At 28.2% G+C, this 15,256-nt stretch overlaps 2 protein-coding genes across 2 annotated transcripts; both read right to left on the reverse strand.

Moving 5' to 3' along the window:
- Positions 1-2,072: 2,072 nt before the first annotated feature.
- LOC107173639 (uncharacterized) lies at positions 2,073-3,801 on the reverse strand. Its single transcript, XM_015524246.2, has 2 exons — positions 3,643-3,801; positions 2,073-2,782 (listed from the first exon to the last, which is right to left on the reverse strand). Exons 1-2 carry the CDS (start codon positions 3,648-3,650, stop codon positions 2,191-2,193), a joined length of 600 nt encoding a protein of 199 aa, XP_015379732.1. The 5' UTR covers positions 3,651-3,801; the 3' UTR covers positions 2,073-2,190.
- Positions 3,802-10,572: 6,771 nt separating this feature from the next.
- Positions 10,573-11,794, reverse strand: LOC149055743 (uncharacterized). Its single transcript, XM_089227276.1, has 2 exons — positions 11,485-11,794; positions 10,573-11,193 (listed from the first exon to the last, which is right to left on the reverse strand). Exons 1-2 carry the CDS (start codon positions 11,490-11,492, stop codon positions 10,647-10,649), a joined length of 555 nt encoding a protein of 184 aa, XP_089083402.1. The 5' UTR covers positions 11,493-11,794; the 3' UTR covers positions 10,573-10,646.
- Between the last annotated feature and the right edge of the window lie 3,462 nt (positions 11,795-15,256).

Consider the following 15,256-nt stretch of genomic DNA (forward strand, 5'->3'; position numbering starts at 1 on the left):
CGTACAAAAATATTTTGAAGTATTCTGTTTACAATATTACAATAGATTTAAACCGACTTTATAACATAAATTATTATGATCATTACACAACGTTTTTCTTCATTGATAAATAATAGGGAAAATTAAATGAAAACAAATTGAAATCAAAATAATCAAATTTATATTATGTTGTCTACTTATGCCTATTTTATCCTCGGCATGATAATAACATTATCATTATCAGTATATTATTATAGTATTGTAAAATATCCAATACGATCATTATTATCTAAGTTGTTGATATTTTGTTCTAATTTTAAAAATAGAAACTGAGTTACGTCTCTTTTCGCGGGGAATAATATTATTATATTAAAAGGACGTTACAAAGATACGTTTATTTTCGGTGGGAAAGACAATATTGGGAGTTTATAATAGTTCGATGTTTATAAGCTCCTTGGTAGAATAGAGATAATGCCGTTTTCGTGGGAAAATAAGAAAAAAAACGTCACAAGATAAGCACATAAATAAAATTGAAAAATGAAAAAAAGTGAGTTACGTGGCTTACGTCCTTCTTCGTTGGGGACGGAATTAAGAATTTAATAAATTATATAGTGTAGTATTATTGTACTTTTTACTAAACTTACTCTTTAGTACTTAAGCTATTAGGCGTCGCTCAAGATAATAAATTATAAAACTACAGTTATGTAAGCAAAGGTGCAAAGCTGTAAAAATTAGCTAGTCAATGAATATATAATCGTGTAAATAATAGGTATTTTTGATATTTTAAAATTTTTATAAATTAAAAGTACAGATGTACAACGAATGAACAATATTTTTTTTAATTTTCAAGTTTTTTGACCAAATATAAATAGCCTATAAACTACAAAATGAACAAAAATTCCGAAATATTTTGAAATTTGTATAAGTACCATGCCTAGAAATTCTTTATATTTAGTGAAAATTAGTAAATCATTTTTGAACTATAGCAAAAATAAAAAAATAATTGAATTTGATAAAAACTAGTTGTGAGTAAATATTACCGTTTATCCTTATTTTTTTATTTCTCGATTATTTTGTATAGTACCTACTTGACACCATCAACTCCTTGAGGTCCTCAGGGACGGCGCGAGGGGGGCAATTGCCCAGGGCCCCGCGATTTTAAAATTATAATCAAGGCCCCGCAGTTCTTAAATGATATTTTATACTGTTCAGAGATTAGTTAGTTTGGATAATATGTAATGTGACTGTTATTTATTTTTTCCGGGGCCCCGCAAATCCTAACGCCGTTCCTGGAGGTTCTAATAAACTAACTAGGTCTGTTATACCAAAAACAACTTTCAAATTTTCCAGGGTAAAAGGATCTAGTTACTTTCAAAGTTATAAACAGTTCCTTACAATTTACATTTAATTACGTGCTCGAGGGGACTCAGCAGTTAACATTTCGTTTTTTTCAAATAAATACTTCTAGTTTTCTAGAGTAGTTATACCTATTCATATCACAAATTGTTCATAATATTGTGGTCTGGGTTTTGAATTAAATAGATTGTTTTGATGTTCGTATTTAAAAAATCTTCTATTTGACACTTGCTCGAACTATGATAATATAATGTATAATAATAATATAATTATATATAATACATATATATAATCATATATATATAACTATACATATTACAAAAATGTTACTTGATAGCACATCAAAAACTTTAACCATATAAAGTTCTATAATCTGTTAACATTGTACTGTTATAACAATTGCCCAATCAAAATTAAAATGTATTTTTAAATTTAGTAAATATGAGATCCCTAGCACTAAAAATTATTTGAACACTTTTTAACAGACTATATATTTATACCAAATGTATACCTATATAATACATTTATATACGTATGTTTGTTCGTGTGATCGTAACACAATATTGTATTTTTATATGACTACTATAATAAATAAAACATGAATTAGACGTTCAAAAGTGCCTATTAGATATTATAATATTATATTATACTTATGTTCTATAGTTATATACCATGAGACTGTTTAATTAATTTAATGCATAAAAGTTACATTATATTTATAGTTTATTGTTCGCAATACTACGTAACACAGTTCAACGATATCGGTTTGTTGGATGTACAATAAATAAAATGTTAACCGTATTGCCGAAACAACTATTGATGGGCGTTTTCCGCGGCACAGCGGCTACCCTGGACTCATGCCTTGCGCTTGTTGCTGTTGTTGCTGTACTTTTCAAGCGCGCCCATCATGAACTCGCTGACCAGGTCGATCTGTGACTCGGACGTGGACTCGCCTTTATGGTGGTGACCGCCGAATACAAATTTCAGATATGGCAGCACCGTGCACACCACCGTCACGACAGACACGAAACCGGCCACGGCCACTGAGGCCACGGCGCCGAGCACGGTCACCAGGGCAGCCAGCATCGTGATCTTGACGAGTTTCTTGAGGTCCAACAACTTGAGTTTGCCGAACACGAAACTGGCTATGGCGCCGATGATCTTCTTCGGTGCACTGGCCACCTCGAGTAGACCGGATAGCCCCAATTCCAGTAGGCCGCTGCCCCCATCGTTGCCGCCCTCGTTGCCGTCCTCGCTGCCGCCCTCGCCAACATGCGACGCCGACACCTCCGACATGAACACGACCTTATCGGGTTTGACGTGCTTCTTGTGCATCACCACGTTGCTGGAGTCCGCGGCTGGTTCCTGTGGACGGTGTTCGACTGGTATGCTGACGGCTAGCGACGCAGACGCGGCCATCGCTGTGATCAACAACGTCACCGTGAACCTGCGAGAGCATTGAATATATGATTTATGATTATTTGTAATTGCACAGTTTTATTTTTATTTTTTATTTTATCATATAGGGAAAAATCATTCAAACAAATCGTGAGTATATTAAGATAAAACGATCTGATAAAAATATAAATTATTTATTAAAAAATGCGTATACAAAATAATAAGATATTATGATGAACAATTAGTATTTATAGTATTTAATATTTTAATCATAATCAATTACGTTTTACGAACATTTATCAGATCTAAATATTGTGATTTAGAGTAAAGACATTTAAAAACATTTTAACTGATGATTATCATATGGTCGGCTGTTAAACTTTATTATTACTATACATAACATGAAAAAATGTACCTACTACTGCAACATTTTTTCATAAAAAATAAAATCTGAATTAAATTAAATGATTATTTACTATTTTTATATTAGGTATAGGTACGAAGACTATTGTCTAATTAAAAATAGAATTTCTGAGCAGATGACAATATAATTTAAAATTATATCAGCAACAAACATTATTAGTCAATCAACGATTTTTAGAATCTATAAATTCAAATAATATAAGTATAGGTAATACCTATTAGCTATACCTATTAGGTACCTACCTATTATATACAAAAAATTTTATATTGATATAGATTAAGTAATGAGACGACATGTTTTAAGTGGCATTTTAGTAGTAAACTATGCAAATACAGCAGGAATTACCAAAGTTTTAATGTGATCTCTTATCTAAACTTTTTGTTTTTTTTATTTGTAAAAATCTCAAAAATCTCGATTTACACTTGAATAGACGCTTAGATGGCAACATATCGATTGTCAAATTATTTAAAACAAATAACACTCACTTGAACATGATGATGGTCTCGTTGGTCTTGTATTATGCTCGATTTCAGTAAGAGTCTCTGGATTGCGACGTTCGAGTATTGTAGAAGATGTTCGAAGCAGCGACAAGTGAAGTGTGCCTTTTCGAACTGATGTCAGAACCTTATATATAGGTGGAGTAGGTAGGCCTTAAAGGTGTCAAATATGAAATCATAATGCCCGAACTAGTGGTTTTCAAGATCCCCATGACATTAATAGGTAATTGGTAAAAGAAATTGTCTATAATTCGATCGTTTATATCACATTAATGAGGAATCGCACATGATTAACATAAATGCATTCTGGTGCAATGCCTGTTACAGCTGGTAATGGTAGTAAGGTAGTGAAATGTTGTTGTATACTATTAAATTATTATTATTTATTTAATTCGATACCTATTACTACAGTCAAGAGTTGAAACCAAAATATATTTCATCGCATTATTACTATTACCATTATAATAAAAATATTTAAAATAGCTATATTAAATTTGTATTTTCCACAAGACGCTTGACCATCAATTGAATCGGAAACAATTATATACTATATATATGTATACAATTTTATGTTGTTTAATGCATATAGTGAAATTAATAGTTTCACGAAAGTTTAAGCAATTAAGTGACGTATAGATGGTAATGAATAATGATGGTATCAGTTTTTTAAACTCTGAGAACTGCGAAAAAATTCGATAAACGACTCATATCATCGTGTATAGACACAGCATAAAATTGGATTATATATTGTACAGAAACAAGTATTTATTAAAATGCTATACCTAAAGGTAAAAATTAAAGTGTTATCGATATTATATATTTGTGACTAGCTGATCCAGCAAAACATTTCCCATGACAAATTAAACACCTGTAAATGTACTATTTTTTAAACTGCGTTAAATATAAGCTGCAAAGATTTTTAACACATCCTAACAATTATGGGTTTTTTTGACCATGTATAAAATAAGGCTATAATAAGGTTAAAAAATTAATTACAAAATTATATCCAATCATAATAACTATTTGTTTTTGTAATCAATGCAAACAATCTATACAACAATACTCACATATACAAAACAAAAACAAAAAAAGATAGTCTTTCATGAGTTAACTAAATTCCACATTAATGTGTTAAAAGTGAATAGCAAGCGGATAATAAAAGAAAGTAGCCTAACACTACGAATATTGCTAAATACATTTATGAACATTTAATGCAAATCAACCAAGAACTGTGGGTTTCGAGTAATTTTTATTATGTCATTGATTGTATGTACTTAATGATCAATATAGTACCAACCACCATTACACGAAAATTTAAAGGTAGACATCTCCAGGTACAGTGTTCAACTTGGCAAAATTAAAGTAAGGGGACTCTGTTAACGTTAAAAAAAGAGCGTCCCCATCACTTGTTAAACTACGTTACTAAGCCTTGGGGACTATGCCCCCACATCCCCTAATACCCCCCTTTAAATCATATAAAAACTATTTATAAATAATAAAATGAACCAAAAAATACTGTAAATATTATATTGTATATTATATAGTTAAAACTTATAAAATAAAATCACAACTCAAAAGTAACTAAATAAAAAATAATTCATTTTAACTATTTATTTAAATAGTTCCGTAATTTATCATGGGGTTCTTTTCATGGTTAGGTATGTTACTTTTGTCTGTTTTTAAATTATGAAAATATATCATTACGTTATCTCTTTTTTTCAGCCATTATATAAACAAAATATCAATTGTATATTTGTATATAATATAAAATAACAATTTTATCAATTAGGTTTAAGTAGTAAGCACTTAACCTACTACCTTCTAGTAGTAAGAAAATAAGACGGTTTAAACTTACAAAATTAAATTAAAAAATAACAATTCTTATTAATGTTTAATTGATAACAAATACCTATTAGTGAATAATGATAAAACTGATAAAAGTGATAACTAAAATTATATTACATCGGTTCTTAACCTCTGGTTCGTGGCGCCCTGAGGGCCCGCAGCATCCTTAACACCAACATAAGTCAATACGTGACATAAGTACATTATTATAATTTTTTTGGGTTATTATAATTTTTTTTTTTCGTATACAATATATATCATATTATATAAGAGATAAACCTATTTCCTATAAGCTACTTCCTATAATTTATAATATAAAATAATTATTATAATTTTATAACATAAAATGTTTTGTAAAAAATAAGTATTCGACAAAAAATTGGTGGGGGTCTGCGATTTCCAAAAGTCTTTCATTCGGGGGCCGTATTCTACAAAAGGTTAAGAACCGATGATGTATTATATAGTTTATACAACATGATTAAAGATAATTAATTAAATAATTATTATTATTATTATTAAATCCATGGTAAGAAAAATTATGAATTATCACGTGCATTTTGATAAAAATGCAGCTAGATGATGCAGCGTTCCATGCGTCCCCCACACAGATATATAATACAATATATGTTATTATATATCTGTGGTTCCCCATAAAAATAAAATAAGGTACGTTGAAACTTCTGAAAAATGAGTTAGGGTACTCCCCTTAATTCGAGCACTGTATATGTACCAAATTTGTTGCGGATTGCTTACACATACCCATAGAGTAATTTTACTAATAATTTGTACAAGTAATATTACTCTATGCACAATGCACATACCACAAACATTGCAGTCTATTAATATAGATTATAAACAATGTTACAATACATAATAATTACAAACGTGATAACTGATTAGTGATTATCTACTAATGATTTTAAATTATCAATGGATTAAATATTGGTAAATTGTAAAATATTGTTACTGTAAAATAATTGTAAAATAATTTTGCCGAAGTATATAAGGCCCTGCGTAATATTCTATTACATATAATATTAACGAACCGCGGAAAAATGGCCACGGAAAAAAACTCAAACTAAAAAATACACCCCGGATAAAAAACCCCAAAAAATATATTATACATAATATATTTACATTTATTTATAGATACATATTTTAAATAATATACATAGTATTTAATTAATTTTTTTTAAACTTTTTTACTTCAGTTAAATTTTATATTTTTTTAACTTAGCTTTTTATAGTTAATTATCATTATTGTACAGTTAAGTTAATTTACAAGTAAATCATGTGATTTGGGTAGTTAAAGGTAACACCAGCGTGTAGCTGAATGAACTTTATAGTTCAACCTAAATAAGTTATATTTAAAATAGCTATAATGTCAAAATAATTTTGTATTAAATATTGATTCTAATATTTGTATTAATAAATGAGTTAAATTAATCCAAGTAAATGATTAATAATTAACCCTTAATAAGTGTTTTTTTGTTAATTCAACATTAGATTTGTACATGTGATGGTTAACAATACAATCTATATTATTATGTTACCACAAGTCCAGAAACGTGAATATTTTGTATTTTTAATATTTTGTTCTTATGTTTAGTTAAAAATGTATTATTCTATCACAGAAATTAAAATATTATATGATTGTAAATCCAATGTATAATCAACAATCAACCACATTTTATAAAATATTACAATTACAATTTACAATGATTGCACTTTTATTTTCTTGGGCTTTTTTCCGTGGGTTTTTTTTCCGTGGCCATTTTTTCCGCCTACCAATATTAACATTTTAATGAATATTAACAGAAAAGAAATCAACAATGTGTTACATGATTCGTTTAATTAATTAATTATTATTTTATTTTGTCTTTATTATTATTAAAAACAAATGTCATATTATGCATTAGTATAAACAACAACGTGCTTAACATTATTTTTCTTTGAATTATATGATAGTAGGTAACAAAAATGTATATTATCGAGTTTTTCAAATAAATTACATATTATTACTTATGCATTTTAGAGCACAGAGAGGAGACTAGTGAATTAACTGAAAAAATCATACAAAGTCAAATAGTCGGGTATCGGGTTCATAAAAAGTTATCATATAAATGAGTTTTTTTGTTTTATAAAATTTATGTCATCTACATTTTATGTCAAAACTAAATTTATGATTGAAAAAGATGTATTTAGCATATTATTCTGATGTTATGTTTTAAATTTAATAACCTTTACATTAAAAAATGGCAAATTAGCAAATCATGCATTTGTATTTGCATATGTATAGTTATTATTTTTATTTTTTATTTTTTTTATTTGAATTTATTAAGCCTCGGCAAGACGGTAACTATGGCCATTGGCAACAATGAGTTTAACTCTAAATTATTTACATGTTATATAAGTTACATGTTAAATACTATTGATAAGGTTGGACTTAGTAATAAAGGTTATTATTTATCTTATGTTGTCTGGGTGGAGGACTTCTGACAGGATGTTTGAGATGCCTGCTTCCCATCTATCCGTTTCGTATGAGAGACATTCAGTTATGATGTGTTTGATTGAGAGAAGAGTACCGCAGCTGGCACATAGGTCCATAGGTGTATAGTTATTATTTATAATATTATAATATACTATGTACCTAATTGTAAATAATTTAATTATAACATGTAGGTAGTAGTCACATAGAAACTTACCTTTGACTTTTTTCAATTTTTAGTTTCAAATGAAAATACAGAAACAATTTTTCCAATACGTATGTGTAATTAATTTAATTAGTTAAAAAAAAATATATCTAACAGTGTTAGAATAAACAAGCATAATAATTAATGATAGAACTTATCATAATGAAGTATAGAATTGTGAAATATTTCAACATATTAATAACATTTATTTTGTTGCTTTTCAAACAGTTTATTTTTACAAACATTGGTTGTAAAAGTATTTTAAATGATTTATATTGATAAAAAATATATAATTAAAATATCGAATTCAACAAACATTATAATGAATACTAAAAAGCACTTATTATATTGTATTATCCGTAGGTAGTAAAATAGTTACTTGATAGGAATATAGTTTACTTTAACAAATATTTACGATTTACGTATAACTAAGTATTTATTATAATTTATAGTTTCAATAGATATCTAAATTCAAAAATCGTGTAACATAATATTAATACATTACAATAAAACAAATTATAATATCATAGGTAATGGAAAAATAGTGAATAATAAATATTAATATAATAACATTAAATTGAACCATTGATAAGGAACTTTCATAATTTAACATAAAGTAATTGAAATTGCAGTACCTATATTATATAAATATATATTTTCAATATGAAATAGGTTAGGGATAAAATTGTGTTTCATACGTCATTTATATAATCTCGATTTTGAAGAGGAAGAAGTGTTATGTAAATAACCAAACTGGAAATTTCAATTCATGTAAATATCATCCTTGCTATTTACATTTAAAAAAAAAATGTTGATAAGTTACCTGTAATAACCTGTTACTCACAATGTTGAAATGTCAAAATTTCCTAGGAAAGAAAAAAAGGGTACAAAGTATAATAATTTCTTAACTTCCCGCAAATATTTATGGCAATCGGAAATAAAAAAAAATTGAAAAAATAAGAATAGATAAAAGGTATTTTTTCAAAATAGTTTTCTACAAAATCTTTTTGTATTTGACATTTTTACTGAATAAATCGTCCATAATTCAAAAATATTTTGGCCTTTTTGTATTACTTATACACATTTGAAATATTCTACTGTTTCTAATTTGTTTCTAAATGCGAACATTAAAAAAACTTAAAAATTTAGTATAACCTTCCTCATAAGTTATTTTTACCATTATTTATAATTAAGAATATTGAAAATATTAATTATGCTCAATTTATTTTATAGACGTTCTTAGTTTTAATTTTATTAAATTCTAGCAGGTATATATATAATTATATAATATATAATTAACATATCGTCGGTGAAATTAAAATACCTCATAAGTCCAAAAGTTTTTAAACAAGATTGTCTTAGGGCTCTAATAAGTTTAAAGAACATTTATTAAATCCCTGTTGCACCCATCCATCCGTTCATTTGTTACGATTGTTTGTATGAATAATGATATCGAAAGAGAGTTACACTGAAAGGTATACCTCTATAGGTACTTATTTTATAAGTATTTATTGTTAAGATATTAGCAAGCTTGTAGAGCTTTTCTTATTAATTGCTTAAAATTATTATTGTTGTCGAATCTGTAAGGTAGCATATAATATGTATAAATTTACACTTTAACACATCCTTCTGGCCGTTTAAAGTAACAAGTTGTAATTCAAAAACTATTAACTGTAGGTACTTGATGTTTATTTTACATTTTTCTATATACGATAATTGTGTATTAATTTATTAATAAAAATATTTTTACTAATTTTGAGTTATTCAGAATAAAATTACATATTTAAACGAAGAATAACGATTTCAGATATTTTAATTATTATTTATATATATTATTATTATAATATAGGCTGACCGACAGGCTGTCTTCGATCAGAATTATTTTATGTATACAATGGTATCATATCATTGAATTCAAATTTAACATTATAACACTATAATATTATATTACATTTACCCACAAGACAACTAGTGTATACTGTTATGTGTGTTTTACTCACTTAATATTGATGAAGTTAAATTTTAAAATTAAATTGCATGTAATTTTTCGAACAAAATGTGTAAAGAGAACATACTCAAACAAATTTGAAGTTCGAAAGCATTCTATTATATTCTATTATATCTTATAGGCGGGTCCCAAACTTTGTAGAATCGTGATGCATTTGTCGCTATGTGTAGTCGTACTGAGTAGTGAGCACAGATACAAATAACAAACACTGCAATATAGTTAAATAATATTTACAACTAATAATTATAAGAATAAGTAGGTAATAAGTCATACGGTGAGTGTGCCACATATAAGAGTACAATATTTTTGTTTATTATCATACTCGAAAAATAATAAAATAATATAAATAATATAAATATAGGTAATCCATCAGCGATGCGTGAAATGTACAATAAATAAAACCGAACAATTAATTATATAATATTATATAACGACGAATTGTGTCATCACGCCTTGTGCTGGTTCTCGTACTTGTTGAATGCGCCCAAAACGAATTCGCTGATGACGTCTACCTCGGATTCGGTTACCTCGTCCTTGTGTCCGCCGAAGAAGAAGCGGTAGTAAGGGAGCGCGGAGCTCAACATCGCTACGATGGCGGCGATACCAGCAGCGCCGGCCGCGGCCACGGCTCCCAACAAGATCACTGCGCCGCCTATCAAAGCGATCTTAATGAGTTTTTTCAGATCCACCGTCTTAAGGAATCCGGCCGCTTTGCTGACCAAACTGCCGATGACCTTCTTCGGGAGGCTGATCGCCTCCATCAGCTTGGAGAGACCCAATTCCAATAGGCTGCCATCATTGTACGACTGTCCGTTATTGGCGTCGGACCCGAAAATTTGACGGTGTTCTACCTTGGTGTGTTTGCCGTGTAAGGATGTGGCCGCGGCCGACATTGGGTCTAATTTGTTGACTGCTGTCTGGGCGGAGGTGGCCGGGACGGAGCTGGCCAGAGATGCCAACACAACAACCACCGCTGCGATCATGATTGTGTACCTGTAAACAGTGAAAAATTATTTCGTTATTTAAATTTTTATAATATCATGAAGGTTACAATGGTCAATAATACAATAAATCAATCGTTTGTTGTATAAGACATTGTTCGTTCGCCAGATCATAATGTCCGCGATGTGTCGATGCTGTATAGGTCAGGTAAAATAAACTTTGCAGAAAACGTTCGAGTTGAATTCGACGACCGTTTATGTGCGTAACCGTTGAAATGTGAACTCAGCAGATCGACAATTAAAAAAAAAAATAATAATAATAATAATATAAATTTAGACTTACTTGTACATGTTGTTGTTGGTGTTGTAAAAGTTTTTTCGAGTGTGGAGGGTTTGTTGAGTGTTCGTCGAGTGATGTCGAGTTCGAGGTGTCTGACTGCGGAGACTTGTTCAGGTGCGTGTATTCGAAGATACGACTGAAGAAGTGATGTGCCTTTTCGACTGGTGTCCTGGGCTTATATAGTAGACGTATACGGGTATCGCCATTTACAAACGGTCGGCTTTGGCAGTAGGGGACATTAGGAGCCAACAGTAATCAGCTGCGATTGGAAAAAGTGACATTTTCGAAAACATTGTCTTTAACGCATTAACGAGGAATTAGCACACTATTACGGTAATCGCGCACGCAATTGCGCCTTATGATAGTTAACAACATAATAGCAATATAGGTGTATTGTATAATGATATGATACGCGACATCTTCTCTATAATTTTATTAGAAAAAACGGGCGTTACTGGGTCATCATAGGACATTACGTTATTAACTGCAATATTATTATATGCAGATATTATGGATTTTTTTGTCCGACATAGAATAATTTGATTTTTGTTTTACGTCGGATATTTCATATACTTATATACATGTTAGATACATCATCTAGTACGTTAAGTATTTATTCATGCACACATGTCATCTGCATGATGAGAGTTGTATTAAATCTGTTGTTATCTGGGCACATAGCATATTTTACGAAGGCTCAAAAAATACAGATAAAGTGAAACGTGATTATTAACATGGAACGGATTTTATAGCTGAGTACAGTCAGTACAGAAGTGTAGGTATTAAGGATTTGTACTAGTAGTAAAGTATAAAGGTACTTTAATTTTTGTCTTTAACAAGTTTAAACTTCGATAGTTCGATATAGGTACCTTTTAATATAATAATAAATACTAAATTAGGAAAATATTAGAACTAGAAGTAATATAGTAAACGGACATGATATATAAACATATATATATATATATATATATATATATATATATATTGTATGTATGTATGTATGTATGTATGTATGTATGTATAATGTATGACGTATGTATAACTGAGTAGGTATTGTATAAGATATAATAAGCTTGCATTATCAATGCATTGTTGTAAAGTTAGAAGGGTTTTTAAAAATAATTTTTGTAGGTATAATATTAAAGTAATTTAGAAACCTTTTTTTATAATTTTTACACTTTTTCATTGTATGATAATATGATATAATACAATTTTCAATTCGTTCAAATGGCCTTATAAATAAATAATTTAAATCTTTTATTAAAAACAAAAAAAACCGGTGACATATAGGTTATTATTATTATAGGTACATATACTGGTTTTATTATGAAAATATTTTGATTATAAGCCAGATAAGATATACCAGATATTCAACTATAGTAATAATTAGAGCTCGGATTTCAAAGCATAATAAACAACAAAAAAAGCACAAAATTGATTTTAAAAAGCAAAAATGAACATGAATTAGTTATAAAACTGAATAAAAATAATAATTCACTACCATGTATTTGGGCATGATTTTCAGTAGTGAAACTGACTCTATGGTCTGACATAATATTTTTATACATATAGAAAACTATGCAATATAATAATTTAGTCCGTACTGCGTATTTCGGATTTTCTTATTAAGAGGACGTGATACCCGCATGTGTTGTCTCTGTCTTACAAGTGCATTATATAGTAAATTTTACGTTCAGCAGAACACGTGTAACTCCGTTTGCTTAAAAATTAGAGTGAATTGACCTCTTATAAAATTTAAAGGTATGATTGTTATCTAGTCAACCTCATATGCTTTTTATTATATTAAAATTTTAAAGGAAGTTATGAGTATTTTAAGATGCACAAAAAATTTACAATATTAAAATACTCATAACTCGCTTTAAATTTGATATAAAATAAAAAGCATATGAGGTTGTCTAGATAATAATCTTACGTTTAAATTTTATAAGAGGTCAGTTGATTCCAATTTTTAAGCTAACGGAGCTACATGTGTTCTGCTGAGCAAAAAATGTACTATGTTACACACTTGTAAGACGGAGACCACAATTTTTTTTTGCTTTAGTTCATATAACTGAAAAACTTTTTCGATCGATAACAGGCATTTGTGCCAGCCATATGGTTTTATTGTATCTCAGTAATTTATAGTATTGCACTAATTTTGTTTGCGAAATTAGCCTATATATATTTTTCAAAAACTGTGTGGTATTGGGTTTTGCATTTTTTACAGTATTGGGTCATGTTTGTGTGATAATGGAAAGCGACGACCATATCATATTATATGTCTTAAATAACGCGATGTATATAACGTATATCTGATATCCTAATAAAGATATAAACCAATTTATATAGGCTCAAATAGTCATATAGCTAATTATAATAAAAATAAATGCCTGGCAATATAAGTAAGCTGAAAGTAATTTTTTTTTAAATACAGGTATTATATCATGTTAAAATGTAATTCTGTCCTTATATTTTGATTAAAGCGAGGTTCATGTTTATTTTGTTTGACTAATTCTTGTATGGTATTATTCATAATTGGTTGACTTTATACATAATAACTACTAGGTTTTTTATTGGTGTATTTATTTTATGTTTTTATTGTTAAGTCACAATAAGTATTTCATAATAGATTTCTCCATGAAATTATTTACTTTAAACTAACTCCAGTCGAACTTTTTTGTGATTATTTTGGTGTCTTAAACGTATACTTATATGATATATTTCACAATATTTAAGGTAACATAGATGCTCGTTTCTAGAAATCTTCTCTTTGTTAAGAATTTTTTGTTAAATATAATCAAAAATTGTTAAATTTTCAATAATCAGTTTAATAAAACAAGTTAGATAACTACTGTAGTCCTAAGATAATAATAATAATTATTATTTTAAGAGGATGTCAGAGCACTATTTTGTTTATTCTCTCTACAACAAGAAAATTTGGATTCAGAAAATTCAATTTTGTATGATTACCTTTGATATGAGAGTAAATCGACTTATTATCCAACTTTAAGGCGAAATATTATCTAGGACACCTCATAGCCCATAGGATTTTATAGACATTTTAATTTAAAAGCAAACTATTAAAATTTTAAAACTATGATATTTTACTTCAAATTTTTGATTTTAGTTTTTAAAATTATTTTGTGATGTAAATAATTAATTATTTTAAAACAAATTTGGTGTGAATAACTTAATAGGTAATAAATACGAAAAACATTCGTATTAAATTGTACCCGTTCTATGCCAACCGCTGTTGCCCGTTGTGTTCAAAACAATTTTTAATGTTGATCATATTTATAAATTTATCACAATGCAAACTAAAAATAAATAATAATTTGTGTTTTTATTAATTAAAATATTATACAATAATGATTAAACGGTTATGAAATCTATTTGTCTTTATGCATTGTGAGTTCATACCGTATAATATAAGAAATTTGAGTCATACCATATATGGAAGTCAATATTAAAAAAAATACCTAGTTCTATGTGTATATTAAAATGTACTAACATAAATATAGATACGTTAAAATATTATGTTAATTTGTATACTATCCTATATTATTACCTATTGTTTTCATTAGGCACATATGTATATTGTTTACACCTAATTTTTTTTACTTTTCTTCGCAATATCTACTTAATAAATCATAAATTCATAAGTTGGCAGTAAATAATATTGATATCGATATTTTTGATGACTATTTGAATAAATTTTAGTAAAATATAGAAAAATTTGTATCGATTATGTTTTTATTCTTCTTTCTTCATGAGG

This window comes from Diuraphis noxia, unplaced genomic scaffold (genome assembly GCF_037042655.1).
Source record: "Diuraphis noxia isolate RWA-SAM2 unplaced genomic scaffold, SU_Dnox_SAM2 contig0004, whole genome shotgun sequence".
Classification (NCBI taxonomy): domain Eukaryota; kingdom Metazoa; phylum Arthropoda; class Insecta; order Hemiptera; family Aphididae; genus Diuraphis; species Diuraphis noxia.